Source organism: Schistocerca americana, chromosome X (assembly GCF_021461395.2).
Source record: "Schistocerca americana isolate TAMUIC-IGC-003095 chromosome X, iqSchAmer2.1, whole genome shotgun sequence".
Taxonomy (NCBI): domain Eukaryota; kingdom Metazoa; phylum Arthropoda; class Insecta; order Orthoptera; family Acrididae; genus Schistocerca; species Schistocerca americana.
The window spans coordinates 790,329,163-790,355,717 of NC_060130.1; the positions used below are offsets into that span (position 1 = coordinate 790,329,163).

Here is a 26,555-nt window from a genome sequence, read left to right on the forward strand (position 1 = left end):
GTAAGAAGTTTACTCCAGCGAACTGTATCAGCTACTGTGTTTTCAGTTTCCTCCCACTGAAGATTCTTTGCAAAGATTCGTTTCCAGATGTTACGAGGTTTACCTCTACTTCTGTGTCCATCCGCTGATTTCCGCAACAGTGTTAATTTGTGGATTCGCCCATCTTTTAGGCGTACAATATACCTTCCAAGTTCCAGTCTTCTTCCAGCCACGGTTCTGCGCAGGCAGCATAGACCACTTCTTCTCAGTACTTCGTTATTTACAACGTGGTCACTATCACCGATCTTCAGGACCCACCATAAATCCCTTTGGTGAGAAATATTGAGTTTGTGTGCTGATTTCGCTGACATTTCCGAGGTATTACATGTGTATGTGGCCATCAGAAGGATGATAGAGGAATACAGACGAAGCTTTGTGGACATACCTATTGAGTCTAATTGCCACATGGATCATACTCATTGAAAGACTGCAGGAGATTTCCGAATTCTGCTGCTGATGGCTGCATCTAGTTCTCCGTTATTACATGTATGGAAATCAGTCAACATCGTGTAGTACCTTCTGTTGCCTTACGATTTTGGTTTTATCGCAATTTATTTTTAGCCCTACAGAACTGACCATTCCATCCACATTGGATGTCATTAGTTGGAAACTTCGTGTTGTTCCTGCCATAAGAACGATGTCATTAGCGAAATCCATATCCACATGCCTAGATCGCTCATTTCACTGTAATGCCCATGCTGTTCATAGTTACTGCTTTAAGCGTAGTGAGAACTGAAAAGCTCTTTAACCAGGTATCTTTTAATATGTGATACGCTTGAGACTGAAATAACTATAATAATAATTGTTACAACAGCTGTCGATCGAGATGGCTACCCAAACAAACGTAGGTATAAATAGATACGTTAATCAACGTAAATTCTACACTTAATACTGCTCGTTGCTGGACAGGGTGCTCAAAATGGTTCAAATGGCTCTGAGCACTATGGGACTTAACTTCTGAGGTCATCAGTCCCCTATAACTTAGAGCTACTTAAACCTAACTAACCTAAGGACATCATTCACATCCATGCCCGAGGCAGGATTCGAACCTGCGACTGTAGCGGTCGCGCGGTTCCAGACTGCAGCTTCTAGAACCGCTCGACCACTCCGATCGCCGACAGGGTGCTCATTACACAACAATTTAACATCCTAAGACAATCGTAATCATGATCATCATTACAATATAATAATAATAAAATAATAGTAGTAGTAGTAGTAGTAGTAGTAGTAGTAATCGTTGTTGGAATAAATACGCTGATGTTCCCTTCTTAATGCTCCCCAGAACTAAATAAAAGAACAATCTGAGATCTGTTACCTGTATTGTGCAACTAAGATTCAGTCAGTGTGAAAATATCTCATAAATCATAAATAAAATTCAGTGGGAGCCACAACAAGAGAGGTGTTTTTATCAAGGAGAGACCTAATCACAAAGATTCGACAGCCCACGCTCCACGGCGAGTCGAGAAGCACATTAGCTCCTCCATCATACATCTCGCTTGTAATAGCGACAGTAAGGTCGATAAATTTGGTATTATTCAGAGTAGTGTCGACAGTCTATCTTCTGTATACATCCTCTAATGAAACAGGAATGATTCTAGTATAGGTATATTAAACACTTTAGCAGAACACCGAACGCTTTCCACTGCGCAATGGTACTTGAACAACCTTGGTGCAAAGTCAGCGTTATATCTGCGGTCAGGACGTAACGTAACATTTTGTCAGTTAGTGAAGCTGATTTTTATGTCAACATCTCCATTCATATAGCACTCTCATGTTGTTCACTTCGAATTCGCCACTAGTCTACTCAGAATAATACTCCTTACTCCCGTTGGGAAAACTCTGAATGTATATTTAGAGGTTTATTCTCGAGTTTTAGTTAACTTTGTAGTGTAGACTTATGCAGTCTGCAATGCAGATGTCATTTGTTTTGTGCACCTAGTGACCATCGCAGACAGCGCAGTCAGGCGCCAGCTGCCACTTGGGATACATGAGGAGAGTAGCAAGTTACGTAGCTAGTTTTTTCTGTATTATTTCACAATTTAAATCTCAAATTAGTAACAGCTGGATGGATAGGGTGTGTGCATGATGTGTGCGGACGCAGGAGGAGCTGGCCGCAGTCTTCGAACAGCTGAAGACTGTGTAATCCGCGAAGAGCCGTCTGTGGGCTGCTGCCTATGATTGTAGTAGTGGTGAAGAATCTGGCGCGTCATATTGGACACTCCATTTATCGCTTGTTTCGCCCACGGGCTCTGCTGCCGGGGCACCTCGCAGTGTACCTGACGCGGAGAATCCGCCCTCACCGCAGTGGGAATGGTGGATTGTACCATGTTCGCGTCGCTCGAGTTGGAGAGTCAGTGTGGGGACTGGCCGTCTGGCCTCGCCCACTTCACCCTGGGATTGGAGAAGTGGCCGCTCCTTCAGCAGGGTCCAATGAAGCACGTGGGAGAAGGGGGTCTGATGGTTAGCTGGTACTCCATTGTTAAGCCGTTATGAATCCCCTTAGGAAAATAGCGTTGTTACACTCTGGAATAGTCTCACAGGCTAACACTAAAAATTTGTTAAATTTATTCACTGGCGACACAAGGCGTCAAGGCGTCTCAGTCAAAGCTAGGCGGCATGCTGAGAAGGCAGAGGTGAACACAGAAGCGACTGCGACAAGCAGGACCGGCCAAGTGCCACAGTCCGTCAACGAAGCACAATGACATCACGGTAACGAACAGATATCGTCATGCTTTTAAGAGAGCAGAGTGTTACAAGAAAGTCCAGTTGTAACACAACAGTAACTATTCAGCCACTGGTGCAGCAAAAAAGAGCGTCTGGAAGACGAATTTAGGAAAGTCTGAAACCAATAGGAGAGCTGATGGCGCAAGAAAACTAGTACACATGATGATGTCAGTGCTACCCCCAGTGCAGCAGAGCACACGGAAAGCGCCAGCATTAGTATTACGCCGTACTTAATTTCACTCTCAGTTGCAGCCGCCCCGTGGTACAGGGAAGCTATGTCAGTCGGCCCTCTGCACTCTTAATGGTCTAAAATCATCTATGGAGTCGCAAATCTCGCTGGAGAGACTCTGCCACTTTAAGCTTCAGCGTCATCACTGACGGGTTTCTGAGGCCCCCATCATTATGCTGGAGTATTTGAGTTTTCGTCAGCAGAGCCAAAAATCTGTTCGCCATCCACCATCATGAGGGGAACCCACTGTTTCCGCTCGCCTCGTCCTGCAGGAAACACTGAAGCTGCTGGCCTCTGTCTCCTAACTGGAGGCTAAGGGTCTAACTACGCGACAACGAGTACCACAGGCTGGTCTGTAGAGCAAGTCTGCTGGGCGCACGTGCTCGACGAGAGCGCTTCTAAGGTCAGCCATCAGAGGATGCTGTCCATCGCCATCCATATAGAGCCGCGCCAGATGCGACGCCTGGGGGCTATCGACCGGGCTGTGACATATCGGCAGCCACGCGAGCCTTCCGCGGTGCAGCAGCAGGCCGGAGTGGCGGAGCGGGTCTAGGCGCTTCAGTCCGGAACCGCGCTGCTGCTACGGTCGCAGGTTCGAATCCTGCCCCGGGCATGCATGGGTGTGTGTGATGTCCTTAGGTTAGTTAGGCTTAAGTAGTTCTAAGTCTAGGGGACTGATGACCTCAGATGTTAAGTCCCATAGTGCTTAGAGCCATTTGAACCATTTTTTGAACTAACTGCTGTATTAAGCATTTAATTGATTATGGGAAAATACAGAAGCTTAAACATTGTATAACATCTATATACACCAGGAGCGTTCAATATGTAATGCAACACACTTTTTTCTGAAATCAGGTTGGATTTATTCAAGATTCCTATCACAACGCTATTCCCCACACTTTTGGCTATAAAACCCTATAGTCTTCGTTCAGTGTGACGGCGCTACGCCTGCTTCAGTGCAGAGCCTGTATGCCAGCATGGTGTTACTCTACTGGTCGACGACGGAGCCAACGTATTGCTACATTAATAACGTCCCCATCATCCACGTAGTGCTCTAGCGGAGTGTGTCCTTCATTGGGCCAAACAGATGGTCGGAAGGTGCGAGATTCGGACTTTAGGGTGGATGAGACTGAACAGCCCAATGAAGTTTTATGAGCGTCTCTGGTATGAGCAGACTTGTGTGAGGCGCTGCGTTGTCATGGAGAATGAGAAGTTCATTTGCAATTTTGTGGCGACTGACACCCAGAAGTCGTTTCTTCAATTTCCGTAAGGTACTAAAATACATGTCAGATTTGATCGTTGTACCATGAAGGAGGACATCAAACAGATAATCCCTTCAGTCACAGAAGACCGTCGCCATGAATTTACCGGATGGAGGAGCGACTTTGAACATTTTCTTCAGAGGAGATGTGGTGTGGTGCCACTCCGTGGATATTTTATCGCCAGTGACGATGTTCGACAAAAAAATTGTCAAGATCAGCCTCCTAATGCTCAAGCTATTCCTCTGAGATGGCCCTCTGTAGCTCTTTACGGTCTCCTGTTAGGTGGGAACGAACCCAGCGATAAGACACCCTTGAGTACCAAACTGGTGGACGAGTGTGTCAGCACTACCGACAGTGACGTGGAATTGAGCAGCGAGGTCTCTGTGATCCGTCAGTCACCCCGAATGGAGTGTCCGCACGTTCTAACCATTTCAGGAGTCACAGCTGTGTGCGGCCACCGAGCGAGGTGCCGCAGTGCCTAGCACACTGGACTCGCATTCGGGTGGACGACGGTTCAATCTCGCGTCCAGCCATCCTAATTTAGATGGTCCGTGATTTTCCTAAATCGCTCTAGGCAAACGCCGGGATGGTTCCTTTGAAAGGGCACGGCGGACTTCCTTCCCTGTCCTTCCCTAATCCGATGACCTCGCTATCTGGTCTCCTTCCCCAAATAACCCAACCCCCCAACCATAACTGTGCCTGTGTGCAGCTGACCGGCGCGCTGGAGATCGGACAGAGTTTGCGCGACGTTGCTGCAATGATGACAGACGCCTCGCCCAATGATTTACCGTGCTCCTGTTGACTGGCAGGTCTCCACAGACGCCTATGAATATCTGCGTTGCTCTGGTTTACCGTCAAAAGAAACTCAATGAAAGCTCTCTGCTTGTAACGCACCTCCGTTTCATACGCCATTTTGAAGGCTACGTATAGCGCCGCCATCTATCGGAACTTTATGAAACTATAGGATCTGAAGCGGGAATATTCCACGATGTCCCACAACAAATTCCGCATTTTTTCAACCGAAACTGTCCGAGAAAAAGAATGTGTTGCATAACTTACTGGACGCCCCTCGTATATAAATAACTAACTCTCTCAAAATACTCTATAGAGTTATTTTGCCGAGGAAAAACATAGACCGAACCATAACTCTGTGGCTGAGACTTCGGAAGATGTGGTGATCAGATGTCTGTCCGGGCGTGGCCGTCCTGACTTGGGTTTCGCATGGCTTTCCTAAATCACATGAGGTGAAGCTCGGGATCAATCGTTAAGCACAGGCATGGACTGTTTCTTTTCCAGTCCTCTTCAACTCCTGGCATGTTGACGTCTTTAATGATCACTTGTCGAAACATTGTTGCTATAGCTACCTTTTGCCGCGATCAGCCGAAGACAATTGTTAGAAATTACGAAACAGGTCAGAAACAGGTCTCTTGTAGAGCGCAAAAAGTTAAAATAGAAGTAAAAGCATTGAGTATGAAACTCTCTTGCAACCTTAGTTTTGATTCGATTGTTACATAGGGCAGCTTTTGTTGACTTTCGAGTACATGTTATCCTCAACGTTAATTTTTTTTTATTAAATGAACGTGCGTATTTTCAACCTGTTGCCAGCCATAACAGTGATATTTGTATTCGTAGAAAGGATCCAAACTTCGGTTCTGTTGTGTGGAGAGAGACTGTCCTTACCGGTGGAAGAAAGGAAAAAATTAGATGTGGCGAGAGTGTTCCATTTAGTCGGTTGACATAAGAATTATAGGAGTACTACATGACATAAGTTTGAATTTATAAAATGAAGACGCTCAATATGGCGCCCCAAATTATCATGCAACTCTGTTTTACAGGATTTCTTTCTAAACCATTATAATACGTTTTCTTAAAAGAAACCAAAGAAGTAAAAATAATACCACAGTAGTGTTCAGAAGTCGTGATGTTGTTAAGCTAACATAAAAGACTGATGCTGGCTGTAAGAACACTCTACAGCAACTACACTACTACCATCACTAATTCTGCTCTGTTGAAGGCGTAACTCAAATAAGTGAAACGTAATGTAAACAGAAGAGAGATTACTAGAAAACTATGCGAAAAGAGTTCCGACAACAGAAAACATTGCTCAAGTAGACAATACCCTGCAGAAAGTCCGACAACACCGCTGTGACTATTAGCTGTGCTACTGTGAATTATAAGAGCATCGGGCCTGTACACTATCAGACACGATCTGCATCTTCATACTTACAACGTTTCTGCTGTGTATGATTTAAATGTTTCAGACGAACCTGCAGCCGTTCAGCTTTGCTAGTGGTTTCTGAATGAAGTAGTACGGGGACATTTAGATCATCAGTATTTCGTTTCTTCAGATGAAACATGGTCCACATGTCACGCAACATGTGACTCATCAGTAAGTTGGAAAGATGTGGAATAGTATTAACATTGGTGTTTGATGCACAGTTTCCGGACCAGATTTATTTTTCCCTGTAGAAGTCTACCTAGATAATAATATTCCAGATCATTAATTGAATTCCTACATATTGTTTGTGGAAATTAAAAATCCTACATTCCGTCGCAGAACAACTTACAATATACGTTAACTGAATTCCAAAAGACGCTATTGAGGAGCATAACTTAATGGGTCACGAATGATTTGTACCGGGTTCTCTTCTATTTTCTATAAGTATGTAAAAGACAGTAGTTTCTCAGTACTGATGCCATACTTACGCAGACGACATTCAACTACGTCTGAGTATCAGAGCATAAAATCTAATGGCAACTGCAAACTGTTGCAAAAGACCTGCAAGCCTATTTTGACACTTCAACCAAAATGGGGCTGAGGATGATCCTTAAAAATTATCGTAGTCCATTGAAAAATAATCAGCTAACATCGAACCGTTTCCTTCCGCATGTCGTTCAAAGTGCTGCAGAAGTTCGTTTCAGTTTTTTAGTCGGAAATTTAGGTAACAATACTAAACTGAAACTTGACGAGGACTGGAAATACAGAGCGAATAACCTAAAGTTTGCACAGCAAATACTGCTGAAACAGAAATTGCTATTGATGTGGTGTTTTCACAGAATGGAGTGGTAGTCAGGAGTTCATATTGTTAGCGAATAAACAGATTGTAATAACATTTATAAAGCGTATTTGAGCGAACATACACTTTTTTAAAGGGAACAGTGTCAGTTGACAGTAACAAACTAAAAGTAGGGTAAACTAGAATGCCAGTGGTGTTTGTTGCAGGATTCTACTGCGAGTTGTTTATGAGATATCGTGTTTTGAAAAGTTTCCACACGGACACTTGACTGTGCCATTCAACTTGCGCAGTTGCAAGGTACGATGTTGATATGTTTGCTTAGTGTGCTTGTGTGTTCCTTGGGTGCATTGCGATTTGCTAGTCATTTAGTGTGCGACAATCCTAGCAGTAGATCGTGAGTGGACGATGGTATTCACTAATGCAGAAAAAGCCGACATGCTCAAGTTGAGCGGGCCGCCGTGACCGAGGGGTTCTAGGCGCTTCAGTCCGGAACCACGCTGCTACTGTCGCAGGTTCGAATCCTGCCTCGGGCATGGATGTGTGTGACGTCCTTAGGTTAGTTGGGTTTAAGTAGTTCTAAGTCTAGGGGACTGATGACCTCAGATGTTAAGTCCCATAGTGCTTGGAGCCATTTGATCCACTTTTTTTGCTCATGTTGTATGGAGAGTGTAGGAAGAATGCCGTTCGTATTTATACAGTGTGTGCAGCAGGATAGACCAACAGAAGTCAACCATTTCCGCAATTATTTATCAGCCTCTTCAACCAGTTACGTGAAAGTGGTAGTGTAACACCTAGACAATGTAACACAAGGAAACATGAGAAAGCAGGAGAGGGAGAGATTAATGTTCTTGATGCTGTTGCCGTTGTTCCTCACGTTAGCTCCCGCACAATCGCACGAGGATGTGGCATGAGTCAGGCAAATATCCTACGCATTCTCCATCGACATTAGTTCCACCCCTATCATATCTCTCTCCGCCAAAAGCTGAACATAAACGATTATGAGAATCGTGTTAACTTCTGTACATGGGCATTAAGACAGGAGACTCCAGATATATCAAGTGCCTTGTTTAGTGATGAAGCCACATTTACCAATCATGGCCAGGTAAACCGCCGAGCCGGGCATTGTGGCCGAGCGGTTCTAGGCGCTTCAGTCTGGAACCGCGCGACCGCTACAGTCGCAGGTTCGAATCCTGCCTCGGTCATGGATGTGTGTGATGTCCTTAGGTTAGTTAGATTTAAGTAGTTCTAAGTCTAGGGGACTGATGACCTCAGAACTTAAGTCCCATAGTGCTCAGAGCCATTTGAACCATTTTTTTAAACCGCCGAAACGTTCTCTGTTGGTCTGTTTACAGTCCCGTTGACATCGTCAAGTGGGACTTAAGCGTCCATGGAGTGTAAACGTAGGATAGTGAACCATCAGCACATATGCTCGCTTTTCATAGACAGAGCACTGAACGAGCACAAGTATCGCAGCCACCTAACAGACCATCTAACACTGATGCTAGAACACGTTCCTCTGCAGGCTAGGAGGAACTTGTGGTACCAACATGATGGTTGTCTAGTCTATAGTGCACGAAGTACTGCATCATGTCTTCACGAATTTTTACCAAATCGTTGGAATGGACGCAGAGGACCTGTATTCTGGCCGGTCCGTTCCCCGGATTTGATGTTTGTAAACGTTTTTCTGTGGGAAAAGCTGAAAGACGCTTTGTAGAAGGACACACGAACTACAGCCGATGGGAATGTCGTGTGACGAGGGCCTCCCGTCCGGTAGACCGTTCGCCTGGTGCAAGTCTTTCGATTTGACGCCACTTCGGCGACTTGCGCGTCGATGGGGATGAAATGATGATGATTAGGACAACACAACACCCAGTCCCTGAGCGGAGAAAATCTCCCACCCAGCCGGGAATCGAACCCGGGCCCTTTGGATTTACAGTCTGTCGCGCTGACCACTCAGCTACCGGGGGCGAACACTACAGCCGATGATATGCAACGATGTGTTACTGCAGCCTGTTCGGACATCTGTGCTGAAGTGCTAGCACGTGTACAGCGGTCGTTCTACACCAGACGGGCCGCGGGTATTGCCGCTGCCGGTGGTCATTTGGACATAACCTTCGGTGGTCAGTTGTTTAGTTAATGGTCAGAATCCTCATAACTAGTGTATGTACTTCTATTTCCTTAGTGTGTGTTATCACAGGTATACCACAGGTGTTGGTGTGGGAACTTTTTAAAATAGGTATTTCGTAAATGACTCGCACAAGAATCCTGTAACAAACACCACTGACGTTCTAATTGACCATACTTTTAGTTTGTTAATGTCAGTAGGCATTGTTCCATTTAAAAAATTGTATAGTTATACAAAAATACACTTCCTAAGTAATACTGCAATCTGTTTATTGGCTAACAGTACGAGCCCCAGACTACCAATTCATTCTGTGGAAACAGCACATCAATAACACTTTCCGTTTCCGCAGTATTTGCGATGCAAGTTTTAGGTGATTTATTCTGTATAGCTTCTGTGACTTTCCTGGTGCTGTCATGTTTATGGCGTCCGCAAATGAAGGGCAACTACTCGTCTTTGATTTAAGGATTATTAAATTATCTGGTCAGGTATTCTTTCTGATGCCAAAATGGTTCAAATGGCTCTGAACACTATGGGACTTAACTTCTAAGGTCATCAGTCCCCTGGAACTCAGAACTACTTAAACCTAACTAACCTAAGGACATCACACATATCCATGCCCGAGGCAGGATTCGAACCTGCGACCGTGGCGGTCGCGCGGTTCCAGACTGTAGCGCCTAGAACCGCTCGGCCACACCGGCCGGCTTCTGATGCCACATTATCATCATCTTTACGACAGGGGTGCTGTGATATACATCTTTTCATGTTTGAGGTACTCATATGTGCTGTTTCTGAGGCGTATGTGAGGAACCAGACAGGCAGTTGGCGAGACAGGTATGGGAAAGCGCCTAAAAGTCATATCTAGACTGGCCGCTAACCAGGGTAACGCTCGTCGTTAAACCAGCGCGGTCGTTCCCGGTCTGAGTCACCTTCCTGTTTCGTGTAAGCTAGCACGCCACGCATCAAGCTGTACCAGCAGGTCTTCTCGTAAAAACGCTATTCGTATGTGGCAGCTTAAATATTCGTCACTTCATATCACTCAAAAAACAGTTGTTTTCCAGTACATGCAATGAAAATTGTTTAGCGTACATTATCTGCGACTATTCTGATTTTCTACAACAATGTCCGAACTGCAACAAGTCTTGGTGCTTAAATCATACCCTAAATTGCTGTTTTAGATACATAACTAACAGACTATTCGGTTATCCCATTAACCGTTACTACACAGAACTACCCCAACCATTTACTGGCCGATGACAGATTTGACATACATTGATGTTAACCCATTCGTCTAGATGGTAATCAAATTCCTACATACGTTCTATAGCTTTGCTTACCTACATCAACAATATCAAAGCCACTGTCGATAAATATGCTCTAAATTACGAGGACCATTCGTTTATTAGCGTCTAAATGGTTGTGAAATGGAAGCCACAGTGAAAATCCGATGAAGCTTTGCACAGATGTGTTGGTAGTGTCTCTAGTATGCCGCTCGATCAAGTCACTTCCTCTATTCAGTTCTGTGCGCATAGTGAGCACGTAAAGATGCATAGAAAAATAGTGTCTCCCGCCAAGTATGAAAGCCTGCTGAGAGATTTCGCCTGATTTCGTGCAGCCCATATAACGGAATTGTCACGTATTTCATTCTTCATGACAATTCCCGGCCGCACACTGCATATATAATGAAGACGCTGCTACAGTGTTGCCGCTGGGAGGTGTTTGATCGCCCATCATACAGACTTGGCTCACTCTGAGTTCTGTCTCTGCTCACATGGCTGTGAAGACATTTTGGCATAGATAACGGGCTGCAGGGCGACGAAGAGAATTGGCGAGAAACACAGGCGGCTGCCTTCTATGACGAAGGTATGGGAAAGTAGGTACAACGCAACGACAGATGTCTATATCGGGGCGGCGACTATGTAGAGAAGTAGCTGGAAGCTGTAGATAACTTTTGTAAATTAGCATTTTTGATTTTCAATATTGTTTCCATTTCGAGACCGACCGGCCTTAAAATAAACGAATAGCCCCTCGTCCTTGTTCACCTCATACCATAAGTCTTTTCGCGAAGTTCTGTACTGTAAATAGGAGACTGCAGAATAAGCTGCCTCGTAGCATTAGAGAAGTTGCAGAAATAAACCAATGCTTCCTCTATCATAATAATGGTGATCCAGCTTTTTCTCATTACTGAGTGTCTGTATACCGAAAACAGCAACTTCTTATAAATTATTATCCAAAGCTTGTCTGCTGCTGTTTTACTGTTAAGTTTCTAATCTAATTCCCTCAGCATCGCCTGATTTAATTCGACGATTATAATTAAAGTTAAACTTTCAAAACGCTGTGGAAATAACACCACTGGTCAGAATGACGTCAAATTGCAACGGAATATTGTCGGAGAAGGAGGAAAACATATGGCAAAAGGAAAAAAATAGTATGAAAATTGATCAATATATGTCGCTCTATGTGTCAGAATACGTAAATGACAACACTTGCCATGCGCACGACCCATTGAAGTTGGTACATGGGTACACGGGTACTCGGGTTTTCATCCTTTCGAGTCTGCGACTTTCGCCATGACTGTCTCAATGCAGAATCGCGCTCTGCTTGTAAAGCTGTATTACAAGAATGATGACTGTGGACACGTCGTTCTGCAGAAGTTCCGGACACTGAAGGGTTTGAAAAAAGGCGTGGGTCTGGAGAAAATGATTCGGAAATTCGAAACGACGGGTTCTTTTGTCGTGCAACCTGGTAGAGGGAGCAAATGAATTGATTCGACGTCGGTAGAAGCAGTGGCCACAGCAATGCAGGAAGAGACTAGTGGTGTTGTGCAAACGTGTAATGCACGGAGAATTGCCCGAACATTGGACATACCCGTGAGCACGGTGCGTAAAATCCTACGAAATATCCTTCTTTGTTATCCATTCAAAATTACCCATGTGCACGAGTTGCTTCCTGTTGACCTGCCAGCAAGAGAGACTTTTGCTTTGGAATTTCTTGCTCGCACGGAAGTGGACAATGATTGGCTGTGGAAGATTTTGTGGACAGACGAAGACCACACTCATCTGAGAGGATATGTCAATACACAGAATTGTCGAATATGATCAACGGTAAGTCCACATGCAAAGCAACCAGTACCACTTCATCCTGAAAACGTCACTGTGTGGTGCGGGTTTGCGGCGTCATTTATTATAGGGCCATATTTTTTCGAAGAGGCCGGTGCTTCCAGTCATGTTACCTGTACCGTCACTGGTGAGCGCTATGAGTGTTTGCGCAGCCACGTAATTCCAGCTCTCCAACAGCGTGGATATGTGGATGGGATCATTTTTATGCAAGATGGCGCACCTTCGCACATTGCAAATCCAGTTAAGCAGCTGCTGAAGCGCCATTTCGGAAATGATAGAATTATCAGCCGCCATTTCCCTACAGCCTGGACGTCCCGATCACCTGATCTTAATCCATGTGACTTCTGGCTGTGGGGCTATCTGATAGATGTTGTGTTCAGTGTTCCGATTGCATACTTAGCTGCATTGAAGGCACGCACCACGCAACACATTCTGAGCGTGACCCCGGAAACACTTCGATCAGATGTGGAAGGTGCTGTTTCTCGATTTCAACTTGTTGCAGAAAACGGTGGACAGTATATCTAACATGATTTGATTTTGATTGATGCTTTTTATGCGTTTTTTGGCCTAAGGACAATTAAAAACCGACGTGATAGATGCATTTATTGCGTTTTTTGGACTCAGGGCAAGTAAAAACCGAGTGATGCTTTTTATGCGGTTTTTGGCCTCAAGACAATTAACGATTTTTCCCATCCGATGTAACATGACCTTGCCGTGGTGGATGGGCTTACGTAACTAAAACAGTATTACACCTGTACATCCATGCACACTGAGTAGTACAGTTTGTTTAACGTCAAACGTACACCTTAGGCATTGTCGTATGATTCATTTGTCATTTGTAGTCGACAACTATTATGATGCTTACAGCGCCATCTATTGCTTCATGTTGTACCTGTTTATTTTTCTTCTGCCATAAGTTTTCCCCCTTCTCCGATATAATTCCGTTGCTATTTGGCGTCATTCTGACCAATGGTGTTATTTCTATAGCAGTTTGAAAGTTTAAATTTAATTATAATGACCCTGTGTATATCCTTTCATCTGATCTTCCAAGTCCTCTGCTGCCTCTGACAGAATTACCATGTCGTCAGCAAAACTCGAAGTTTTCGTTTCTTCGCCTTTAACTTTAATCCCATTCTCAAATTTATCTTTAGTTTCCTTCACAGCTCTCCCTTTCTCGTCCTTCGAGTTTATAACTGTAGTCTGGACTCTATACAAGTAGTGGATAACATTTCATCAGAATTAAAAAAAAAAAAATGCCAGACAGCCAGACAACGTTGTTAAAAGCTTTCTTCAAACCTACAACTGCTATAAACGTTAATAAGCTTTTCTTCAAACTATCTTCTAAAATAAGTCGCAGAGTCAGTTTTATTTCACGTATAATACATTTCTCCTGAATCCAAACTGATCATTCCGCAAATTGGCTTCTTCCAGTCGTTCCATTCTTAACTTGTAGAACTAGTATTAAATTCTTCTGTGAAGAGGATCATACGACGTAAATGCTCATAAATTAAGGATAATGCTGATACATGGCGAAACAACGCACTGGTGGGCGGTTTGCGGGCTTAAATCACTTCGGGGTACGATCATGCGGTGCATTTGACCTGCGGTGGCGCTGGCAGCAGTCCACATACTCAGAGGTGTGTTGGTGCAGGTCAGAGTACGGTGCAGCGAGTAAGTTTTCAGACGTTTTCAGACGTGCTAATGGTGACTGAGTACTGAAAATGGCTCAAAGAACACATACTGATGACGTTATGAGGGGTAGAATACTAGGGCAACTGGAGGCTGGTCAAATACAGCAGGTCGTAGCACGGGCCCTCCGTGTGCCGCAAAGTGTGATCTCAAGATTATGGCAATGATTCCAGTAGACAGGAAACGTGTCCAGGCGCTACAGTACGGGACGTCCACAGTGTACAACACCACAAGAAGACCGATATCTCCCCTTCAGTGCCGGCAGACGGCCACGGAGTACTGCAGGTAGCCTTGCTCGGGACCTTACCACAGCCACTGGAACAGTTTTCTACAGACACACAATCTACAGACGACTGAAGAGACATGGTTTATTCGCCTAGATACCTGCAAGGTGCATTCCACTGATCCCTGGTCACAGGAGAGCCCGTAAAGCCTGGTGTCAAGAACACAGTACATGGCCATTGAAACAGTGGTCCCAGGTTATGTTCAAGGACGAGTCCTGGTATAGTCTGAACAGTGATTCTCGCCGGGTTTTCATCTGGCGTGAACCAGGAACCAGATACCAATCCCTTAATGTCCTCGAAAGGGACCTGTATGGAGGTCGTGGTTTGACGGTGTGGGGTGGGATTATGACTGGTGCACATACACCCCTGCATGTCTTTGACAGGGTCAGGTGTATCGGGACGTCATTTTACACCAGTATTGCGGCCTTGCAATGGGGTGATAACGCACGGCCCCATCGTGGAGGAGTACTTTGAAACAGAAGCTATCAGGCGAATGGAGTGGCCTGCCTGTTCTCCAGACCTAAACCCCATCGAGCACGTCTAGGATGCTCTCGGTCGATGTATCACTGCACGTCTTCAAACCCCTAGGACACTTCAGGAGCTCCGACAGGCACTGGTGCTAGAATGGGAGGCTGTACCCCAGCAGCTGCTCGACCACCTGATCCAGAGTATGCCAACCCGTTGTGCGGTCTGTGTACGTGTCCATGGTGATCATATCCCATATTGAAGTCGGGGTATACGCGCAGGAAACAGTGGCGTTTTGTAACACTTGTATTTCGGAACGGTTTTCTCAACTTATCACCAATACCGTGGACTTGCAGATCTCTGTCGTGTGTGTTCCCTATGTGCCAGTTTTGTGCAGTGACACGTTGTGTGGCACCACATTCTGCCATTCTGCAATTATCCTTATTTATGAGCGTGAGTTTATATCATTTATAGCCTTCTAAAATTATAAAATAATTTCATGCCATTGGTAGTTTTCAAGCGATAGGTTTTACAGACTTATTAGAGACAGTCTTGTAAAGTCATTGCTTGCGCGAGGCGCCTCGTCGGCAGAGCTCTCTACGTGGTCGCTATGAAGTGCAAACCATCATAACGAGCACAGACGGAACACAGCGAAGAACAGAATAAGGATGGGAATTGTTTCCAACAGTGTATATACCAGTATAAACCATGATTGCGAAGCAACCACTCATCAGTTGAATCTAGAGTTTCTACCAAAAATGGCTCTGAGCACTATGGGACTTAACATCTATGGTCATCAGTCCCCTAGAACTTAGAACTAATTAAACCTAACTAACCTAAGGACAGCACACAACACCCAGCCATCACGAGGCAGAGAAAATCCCTGACCCCGCCGGGAATCGAACCCGGGAACCCGGGCGTGGGAAGCGAGAACGCTACCGCACGACCACGAGATGCGGGCAGAGTTTCTACCAGCACTTGACCACACACCTGGCGAAAATAATGTGAAGGATAGCTTGGTAAACACAGACATCAAATAAGTATTAAATTCTAGCAATAATGCAACTGGGAAAATCCTAATCACTCGTTTTCGTAATGTAATTTTTTAATATCAATTTCAGAAGAAGAAGAAATATGTACAGTCTGAAAGAAATGGGAAATATTCCGCTATTGTATCCAGTAACAGTATCATATGCTGTAGCACCATGTCTGCTGTACTCCTCGGAACATAACAGAAGTGACTGCATTGCACAGTAAAGACTGATCCATTATTTTTTGACTAACAGACTGAACAAAAGGGCTGAAGCTCAATCACGTGGAAGAGTTTCCAGTCATGCCTCTTTAATGACAAGCGTTCTGTCGGAAACGCCACTCAAAACAGTGTGACTGTAAACGCTCATAGTAACTTATTCAAAGTCTGAAACCTGTTTTAATACATTATATATGCTAAAGTTACGTCACATTTCATTACCTACAGACCAGCTGTCTATCTCATACCTCTGATTACCTGAAATTTACTTGCTGGTCGAGGTGTATACAACCGTTCACTTGCGTTTACATGTTGTTTTTGCCTCATTTATAAAACGTAAGCATCAGCTAATGGTACCAGAGCATTGCTTCATACACCTTGCTAAAATGGGACCACAAATACTCGCAAGTTACGTTTGCGTCTACTTCAAATTCTTCTTTCAAAGCACAGATTATTAGCAACAAGGGGGAAGCTCAGAGTTTTGATTAATATTGTTATCGACAATTGTAAGTTGAGAGTACTGTTATCGTCGACGACAAAAATATCTCGATGGCTATATGCGTTAAATCGAATTTGGAAGCCAAACTTTCGATGACTCCGATTCCGACCAATGTCAAGAATAAGACTGGCATTATACGAAAAGTCATTAGGGCTAAACTATGTCACCATACGATGTTGGTTTCTTTTTCAATTAATTAAAACGATTCAATAAACAATCTATTGCAACATAGCCTATCGTAACAAGAAGACGAAGAGCAATTGTTACCTGAACTAATGCGTAACTATAGCAATTTCGTTCGTGATGTCTGACAGCTGTTCCGCTAACTTACTTGGCATAGGGCTGTTAACTGCATACGGACTGTTAATGTGTCAATGACATAAATTACTAAATACCGAGACACCAAAGCGCTAATATTAAGAAAACTTTTGTTCCGAGCACGTGTGTGTTTCGTGCGTCTTTTAGAGGCCGATAGGACGCTGCCAAGAGGACGGCGAGCGCCAGGCCAACAGGTTGAAGGAGCGCCAACTCGAACGGCTGAGCCGTAGTAGTGTCACTTTTAGAAGAATACGCCTGCCTAAGTCTGAATCAGCGGAATATTTCCACCGTTGCCGGTTCACGCTACAAACGCCGTCGCGACGGCAGCGCCGGTAACAGGCTTCTAAGGGAATAAGTGAAGCGGACGGCAGAATGGAGTGTATCTGTCAGAATGAGACGCACGAGGCGGCAACACGGCACACGTCAGAGGCGGGACGCTGACAGCGCGAGGAGCCGGCATGACAGGAGAGCTGGAGAGCTGCACTAGCAGAGGCGCAGTTTTCAGGGAAAGCAGCGAGCGGGGGCACCCGAGCTACCGGCGCTGGCGAGCGCGACGCAAATAGCTGCGCCGGCCTTTCTGTCTCACGGGGACGTCAGCCGCGCGCCGAAATAGACTTACTGTACTGCTTGATGAGCAGGGCGTGGTTGGCCGATCCGATGACGTAAAGCACCCGCTGCTTCCTCCTCCACTGCATGCTGCCCTTCCGGTGGCGGAAAGTATCCTGTCGGTAGCACTACACACGTTTCAGAGATAGCGCGCGGGAGTGTCTGCGAGGCGTGAGGCGGTCACTGTGTGAGCACCGGCAGCAGGGGAGGTGTAGGCGTCGGTGGCGGTGCGTCGCGGGCAGCGCCGGCCGACTGGCGGCGCGGCGGCGGCGTCTTCTCGCGGCGCATCGAGCGGCCGCCGCTCATGCGCACAGACGCGCGCCGTCTGCCCAAATTCTGCGAGCTCTCGGCGCCTATCTAGCCCTGCAAAAACGCCCAATCCGTCGCCTTCGCGGTATAAACATCACATTTCCGGATCTGGTTTTCAGGCTGACCTGTAACCCACAGCCGTCTTTCATTTTAGCCTTCTCGAACTATTCTGAGCCGCCATTGCGTCTCTGCATCTATATTGTAAACGTAAACTCCGCTCACAGGCTCTAGTGGGCTCAACGGTGGCGGCCTCCCACCGTGTCATCCTCTGCCAATGACGTCAATGGATGTGGTACAGAGGAGCGTGGGGTCAGCACACCACTCTCCCGGCCGTTGGCCCCTTTCGTGACCTGGAACAGCTACTACTCGTCAAGTAGTTCCTTAATTGGCCTCACGAGGCAGCCCGCTCTCCGCTCCAGTCTTCCCACCTAGAAAAATCCTTGACAGTACCAGGAATCGAGCCCAGGTCCTCCATATACCTGTCAGCTGCGGTGACCACTTTTTTTTCTATATGTTTATTCGTCAGTGTTTCTGTGCGGAAGTCGCATGACATCTAACATATTCGAATCGACCCACAGTGACTGCTGCAGTCCCCCTGATGTAAGCTTTTTCGACTTCTTTGTGTGGCTCCTGCTTCTACATATCTACATATATACTCCGCTAGCCACCAAGCAGTGTGTGGCAGAGGGCACAATTCGCGCCAAAGTCATATTTCCCCCTCTCTGTTCCACTCGCGGATCGCGCGAGGGAAAAACGACTGCCTGAATGCCTCAGTACAAGCTCTTGTTTCACTTATCTTTGAATCGTGATCATTGCGCGATTTGAAAGCTGGTGGTAACAATATATGCTCTACACCCTCGGTGAATATCGGATTTCGGAATTTAGTGAGCAGCCCCTTCTGTTTAGCGCGCCGTCTATCTGCAAGTGTGTCCCAAAATGGCTCTGAGCACTACGGGACATAACTTCTCAGGTCATCAGTCCCCTAGAACTTAGAACTACTTAAACCTAACGAACCTAAGGACGTCACACACATCCATGCCCGAGGCAGGATTCGAACCTACGACCGTAGCGGTCGCGCGGTTCCAGGCTGTTGCGCCTAGAACCGCTCGGCCAAGTGTGTCCGACTTCAAACTTTCTAGGAGATTCGTAACGCTCTCGCGATGGTTAATTGTACCAGTCACGAATCTTGCCGCTCTTCTTTTGACCTTCTCAATCTCTTGAATCGGGCCCAACACGTAAGGGACCCATACAGACGAACAATACTCCAAGACTGGACGAACTAACGTATTATAAGCTATTTCCTTTGTTGAAGGACTGCATCGCCTCAGGATTCTACCAATAAACCGCAATCTAGAGTTCGCTTTACCCGTTACTTGTGTAATCTGATCATTCCATTTGAGATCATTTCGAATAGTCTCACCCAGATACTTGATGGACGTTATCGCTTCCAAAAAATGGACTTATAAGATGATGGACATAAGTAGATAACCGTCCGTTTCAGAATTACTGTCAACGATTTCAAAACCGTAATCTTCTATTTCGGGACTAGATTCTTCAAACAGACCTAGCATTTCTTCATCAGTCAAACTTACGACAACATTTCGCTATTATGACAACTACGGAAGTACATTGCAACAACGAAAGTATAGGAACTGATCACGCCTGTAATATGTTTTGCAAGCCACCTAGCACTTCGTGGAAGCGCGAACATCCATAAAGCTGTTCGCCGAAGTACTTAAAGAGCGAACAACTCACTTCAAGCCATCGCTGCTCGGAAATAATGCATTGTGAAGAACAATCAGGAAAGGCACGCTCGGAGATTCTTCGAGCACTGACTTTTAGGGATATCACAACGCACCCATAATATTTACGGGAAGCGATGCAATGAGTTAAAATTTCATCGAAGAGTACTTCGCTCAGTTCTTTTTATGGTTCCGTATCTCAATCGTTAAAAACTGAACCCTCATAGGCTTATAAGATCACTTTATCGTCCATCCGTCTATCTGTCCAACCGTTAAAAACCGCTCTTCTCAGCAATGGACAGACGTATCAAGTCACCTTTGTATCACGTTTTAAGATCTACAGTCCCTTGGCAGTGTACAAAATTGAAGCTTCTCAGTCAATTCGTTCAAAAGATACAAATACCAGATTTACTATTCCTTGATGTGCCCTGCCAACCGAACGCTCCCTTTGGACAAATTGCGCTGTGTATTTCTTTTTTCCCCATTTCGATTCAGTACCTCCTCACTAGTTATTAGATCTACCTACCTAATTTTCAGCATTTTTCTGTAACACCACATTTCAAAAATTTGAATGCTCCTCTTGTGTGCACTGCTAATCGTCAGATTTCCAGTTCCGTACAAGGCTACACTCCAATAAATATTTTCAAAAATAATGGAAAATTATATTTGATGGGAAAATATTTCTCTGTTTGAGAAACACTTTTCTTACTATTGCGAAGTTTGCATTTTATATCCTCTCTACTACAGCCACTGTGAGTTATTTAGCTCATCTACTACTTTCAGGTCTCATTTCCTAATGAAATTCCCTCAGAATCATCTCATTTAATTCGACTTGATTCTGCTTGGTTTACTTTTGTTGATTTTCATCTTATAGCCTATTTTTAAGACATTAACCTTTCCGTTCAACTGCTCTTCAAAGTCCTTTACTGTCTCTAACAGAATTATAATGTTGTCAGCAAACCTAAAAGCTTTTGTTTCTTCTTCTTGAACCTTAATTCATTTCCCAAATTTATCATCGGTTTCCTTCACAGCTTGCTAATGTTCAGACTGAATGAAAGAGACGCTAGGATGCACTCCTGTCTCATTCCCTTCTCAACTACTGCTTTCCTTTCTCGTCTTTCGAGTCGTACAACTGTGATCTGGTTTCTATAGACGTGGCGGATAATCTTTATCTCCCTATATAAAGGACGAAGTTTCCGTTCGAACGCCACACAAGACCCGTGCCTTTATGTCGGTGCTTATATACCCGCATCATAGTCGCGCAGGGTTGCATACACCCTGGAGCAATGCTCCCAAACGAAAACTTTTTGATCGACCCATATATTTTATCTCTGATATCTTCAAAATTTCAAAGAGTGTATTCCAGTCAACATCGCCCAGAGCATTCTCTGAATTCGAAATGATATCAATGGGCGTTTGGCCTTCTTCAATCTTTCTCCTAAGATACGTCGTTGAGTCAGTACTGCCTTACATGTTCCTGTTTCTGTTATCAGAAATTACCTTCCCCGAGGCCGGTTTCTACTAGTTTTTCCATTCTTTTTTAAACAATTTGTGTCAGTATTTTATAAAAATGAGATATTAGGCCGATAGTTTGGTAATAATCAGATACATCAGCACCGACCTTCATTTGAATTGGAATTACGAGTATAACATTTTCGTTGAAGACTGAGGGTGTTTCGCCTGTCTCATATGTCTCGCACACCAGGTGGAATAGTTTTCTAATATGTTCTCCCAAGGATCTTTATAATTCTCAGTGAATGTCGTATACTCCAGGCGCCTTCTTTCGACTAGATCTCTCAGTCCTCTATCGACTTCTGGCAGTATCATTTCATCTTGATCTTCTTCCCCTCTCATTTCTATACTATTGTCTTCAAGAACTGACATCTTTGTACTCCTTCCGTCTTTCAGCTTTCTGTTCTTTTTATACTATTGGCTAGCCATCTGAGCTCTTAAAATTTATGTAGCTGCGTCCCTATAGGCGGCATCTACCTTTCCCACAGTCAAACATTCGTCTAGTAGATATTCCAGCTTTGTCATTTTGCACTTTATGACAGTCTCATCTTAGACGTCTGTATTTCCTGTTGCGTGGTTCATTTTCTGCACCTTTTCTTTTCATTTCTCGTCTGTTGCATTTAGTACCTCATGTGCTATTCCATGATTTGCACTAGGACTTGTATTTTTGCCTATTTCATCGTCTGCAGGCTTCACTGTTTCGTCGCCCAAAGCTACCATTCGTCTTTTGTTGTAATCTGCCGCCCAATTTCACGTAATGTCGCTAATGCTTCCGTTGAAATACTACATATACCTCCTCTACATGGATACTCTGCTAATCACATTTAACTGCATGGCAGAGAGTTCATCGAACCACCTTCACAATAATTCTCTATTATTTCAATCTCGTACACCGCGCGGAAAAAAACAAACACCTATATCTTTCGGTGCGAGCTCTAATTTCCCTTATTTTATTATGGTGGTCGTTCCTCCCTATGTAGGTCTGCGTCAACAAAACATTTCCGCATTCGGAGGAGAAAGTTGGTAACTGAAATTTCGTGAGAAGTTTCCGCTGCAACGAGAAACGCCTTTGCTTTAATGATGTCCACCGGAAATCCTGTATTATCTAAGTGGTACCATCTGACCTATTTCGCAATAATACATAACGTGCTGCCCTTCTTTGAACTTCAATCTTACCTGGTAAGGATCCCACACCACGCAGCAGTATTTAAAAAAAAGGTTCATATGGCTCTGAGCACTATGGAACTTAACATCTGATGTCATCAGTCCCCTAGAACTTCGAACTACTTAAACCTAACTAACCTAAGGACATCACACACATCCATGCCCGAGGCAGGACTCGAACCTGCGACCGTAGCAGCTCCTAGAACCACTCGGCCACCGCGGCCGGCTAGTATTTTAAAAGGGGGCGGACAAGCGTAGTGTAGGCAGTCTCTTTAGTAGATCTGTTATATTTTCTAAGTGTCCTACCAATAAAACGCAGTCTTTGGTTAGTTCTCCACAACATTTTGTATGTGTTACTTCCAATTTAAATTGTTCGTAATTGTAATTCCCAGGTATTAACTTGAATTTACGTCCTTTAGATTTGACTAATTTATCGTATAACCGAAGTTTAGCGGATTCCTTTCAGCACTCATGTGGATGACCTCACACTTTTCGTTACTTTGGATCAATTGCCAATTTTTGCCCCATTAGGTATCTTTTCTAAATTGTTTTGTAATTTGTTTTGAATTTATGATAACTTTAATAGTCTATAAACGACACCATCATCTGCAAACAACCTAAGACGGCTGCTGAGATTGTCTCCTAAATCGTTTATATAGATAAGGAACAGCAAATGGTCTATAGCACCACCTTGCGGAACGTCAGAAATCACTTCCGTTTTACTCGATGACTTTCCCTCAATTACTACTAACTGTGACCTCTCTGACAGGAAATCACGAATCCACTCACATAACTGAGACGATTTTCTATAAGCACGCAATTTCACTACAATCCTCTTGTGTGGTACAGTGTCAAAAGCCTTCTGGAAACCTAAATATACGGAATCAATTTGAAATCCCTTGTCAATAGCACTCAAGAGTTCGTGTAAATAAAGAGCTAGTTGTGTTTCACAAGAACGATGTTTTCTAAATCCGTGTTGACTTTGTGTAATTCATAATGTTCGAACAGAATATATGTTCCAGAATCCTGCTGCATGTCAACGTTAATGATATGGGCCTTTAATTTAGTGGATTACGGCTACTATCTTTCTTGAATATTGGTGTGACCTGTGCAACTTTCCAGTCTTTGGGTACCGATATTTCGTCGAACGAACGGTTGTATATGATTGTTGAGGAAGAATACTAAGCCTTGAATATCAATGAGAAACTACCACAGATGTGTTAATTCGCATTTAGTATGTAACGATCGTTTTCGTTCAAATGAACATCATCATGTTCTACAGCCAACGGTCATCATAACAATTCCCCACAGAGTTGAACCAATACCATTGTTTAAGAAGTCTAGTTACCTTGCGTGGTGTTTAAGTCAGATTCTGCAAGAGGGCGATCACATAAACACTCCGTCGAGTGCGTGACAGACGCATGGCGAGCAGTCATTGCAGACAGCTTGGCATGTTGTTTACGTTAGACTCGATTCCGGTGTATATAGATTGCCAAGTTTCCTCCACTTACAGCTCAGCGTGCTTCTACCAGACTGCTGACGGAATGTTTGATGATGGCGTGTTGCAAAATTTGCCTTTAACGCTATGTAAGATTACTAGACTTCGTAAGTCATGGTACTGGCCCAACCCTACGGGGATTTTTTATGAAGCCTGTTGGCTGTGTATCGTGATGATGTTCTTTTGAACGTAATTGGCCGTTACATGATGCATGTGTATCACTACAACTGTTGTGGTTTCCTGTTAGTATTAATAAGAATAATTTGTGTTTCACGTCCCATCGGTAACGAGATGATTAGGTATGCCGTCAATGTTTGAGGAAGGCTGTGGAAGGAAATCGGAATTGTTCTTTTCAAAATAACTATTTCGGCATATGCGTCAAACGAAGTACGGACACTAAGGAAAATCCAGACCTAGGTGGTAGGATCTGGATTTTAACCGCTGTCCTCCAGAACATGCACATACATACAGCCGGCTCCAAGTTGATATGCTGCTAGCAAATACTAGGAAACTTGAAATTTGTGGTAAGTTCCTGTGGGACCAAACAGCTGAGATCATCGGTCCCTCGGCTTACGCACTACTTAATCTAACTTAAACTAACACTGACGACAACACACACACCCATGCCCGAGGGAGGACTCGGACCACCGACGTGGAGAGCCGCTCGAACCGTGGCAAGGCACCATAGACCGCACGGCTACCTCGCGCGTAGCAAGTACTTAAATATGGTGTTCTGTGGTGATATGTTACCAACTACTGCGTGTTTTAGGGCCGCAAAGCCAAATTCTACGCATTGTAGCCGACGCTGACGTATACATGCCAAACTCCCTCATTAGAGTGTCATTAGCGACTCCAGTATTCCATAGCGAAAGCCTAAAAGTTTTGCGGTAAAAGTCCATGTTCACTTTTCTCTTTCCATCATTAAAATTATTGCAACAGCGAGTAAAACTCGATTAATAAATCTTGGAAGGCAAACACTCTAATGAACAGTTGCTTGTCATTCCTCCCTACCACTTCCAAAAAGGTCTTAGGACACGGCTTTGGAAAGAATATTGGTATTCCTTCCAGAAATTCCAATTTAAGCTCCTCGAACATTTGTGTTACACCTCCATAAGTACTAAACCGTCCTGTAACGTTTCCAGTAGTGCATCTTTGAATTCATGCGATATCTGTTGCCATTATTGACATGCCTACCTGATGCGGAATGCAATCGCTGGAATAAAATTCCAGAATTTGTTACACTTGCGTCTACTATGCAGTTTCCTTTACATATGGACTGCACTTTCCTAGAACCTCTCAAACAACTTTTTTTTGTCGTTTTAGATCCTATGGGACTAAACTGATGAGGTCATCGCCCCCTAAGCTTACACACTACTTAATCTAACTTAAACTAAATTACTCTAAGGACAGGACACACACCCATGCCCGAGGGAGGACTCGAACCTCCGGCGGGGGAAGCCGCGCGAACCGTGACAAGGCGCCTGAGACTGCACGGCTACCCCGCGCGGCTCTCAAACAACTCTAAGCCTTCCAATCGCCTTCCTTGATACTGATTCTACGTATTCATCCCATTTCATAATGGGCTAAATATACGGGACAGTGAAATGAAAACGAGGCTCGTGGATAAAAAGTAAGTAAATTTTGTATTATTTCCAAAGTAATCGCTATAATTGTTAATATATATATCCCACTGTGAGACAAGACAGTCAACACCTTCATGGAAAAATGTTTTTAGTTTCCCACGGAACAATGATTGTACCCAGGCGTTCACATCTTCGTCCCAAGTAAATTAACAACCACGAATATCTTTCTTTAGGGCTCCAAAATGTGGTTATCGCATTAGGGCAAATCGGGACTGTACGGAAGATGTGTAAGGGCTTTCCAGCGAAACTTCCGTTGGCCCGCATGTTGCCAAGGTGGTTATGAGTACGCTGCCGAAATTTGACTGAGAAGCCGTTACACATCCTCTATACAATACTGATACCTCCCCATGCGATTTCTATATTTCTGTAGCTCTGAAGGAAAGCATTCGTGGCCGTAGATTTGCTGATGAAATTGACCATTAATCTTGTAATTGGGTACTACTCACTTCCTTTTCCTTGTTATAAGTATTATCTTGCATTCATCTACGTTTAAACAGAGCTTAAGTTAATTATACTAAGCAGAAATTTTATTCAAGCTTGTCTCCATTTCCTTATTTAGTATCGTTGCCGGATTTTGACATCGATATTGAGATAAACGCACCAGCTTTGGCCATCCTGAATTGTTAAGTTTTGTGGCCGTAACGCCGGCGGTACGGACTTCGCGTCAGTTGGCAAGGTCCTGTGGTGGCATAAGCTACGACGAAAGCGTGTGCGCTTTCCTAGTCCATTTGTGTCGATGTATCAAAAAGTCTCTGATCGTCCACGTAACTACTCGTACACAGTTATTCGCTTGCTCTCGGTTTTTTATCAGGGTTCGTTATTGTGATTTTGTTCGTACTCTTTCACGTTTTAGATTCCTCTCGGTTTGTCCTTCGGATTTATGTACAAATTTTTCCGTCGTCCACTCGGTCCTTTCAACCACTCCGCGTTTTCTTAGCAACCGCCCAGTGGCAATCCTACCCCTAAAGTAGTGCAATTCTAGATCTCACGTGTCTCCAACGACGATACTTTCCTGTAGACAACAGAGTCGTCAGCAAACTATTTGATACTGCTAGTGATCATATC

The 26,555-nt window shown here is 44.4% G+C and overlaps 1 protein-coding gene across 2 annotated transcripts in view; it reads right to left on the bottom strand.

Annotated features, from left to right (window-relative positions):
- The window catches only part of LOC124555251, a 532,173-nt gene that overhangs the window by 376,098 nt on the left and 129,520 nt on the right, over positions 1 to 26,555 (bottom strand). The window contains exon 1 of one of the 2 annotated variants that reach the window (XM_047129115.1): positions 17,636 to 17,861. The exons of the other annotated variant lie outside the window; for it this stretch is intronic. Within the exon in view, the coding sequence (XP_046985071.1) occupies positions 17,636 to 17,711 (76 nt within the window). The 5' untranslated portion in view covers positions 17,712 to 17,861. Of the gene's footprint in view, positions 1 to 17,635; positions 17,862 to 26,555 lie in introns of those variants that run through there. 2 annotated transcript variants of the gene reach the window in all.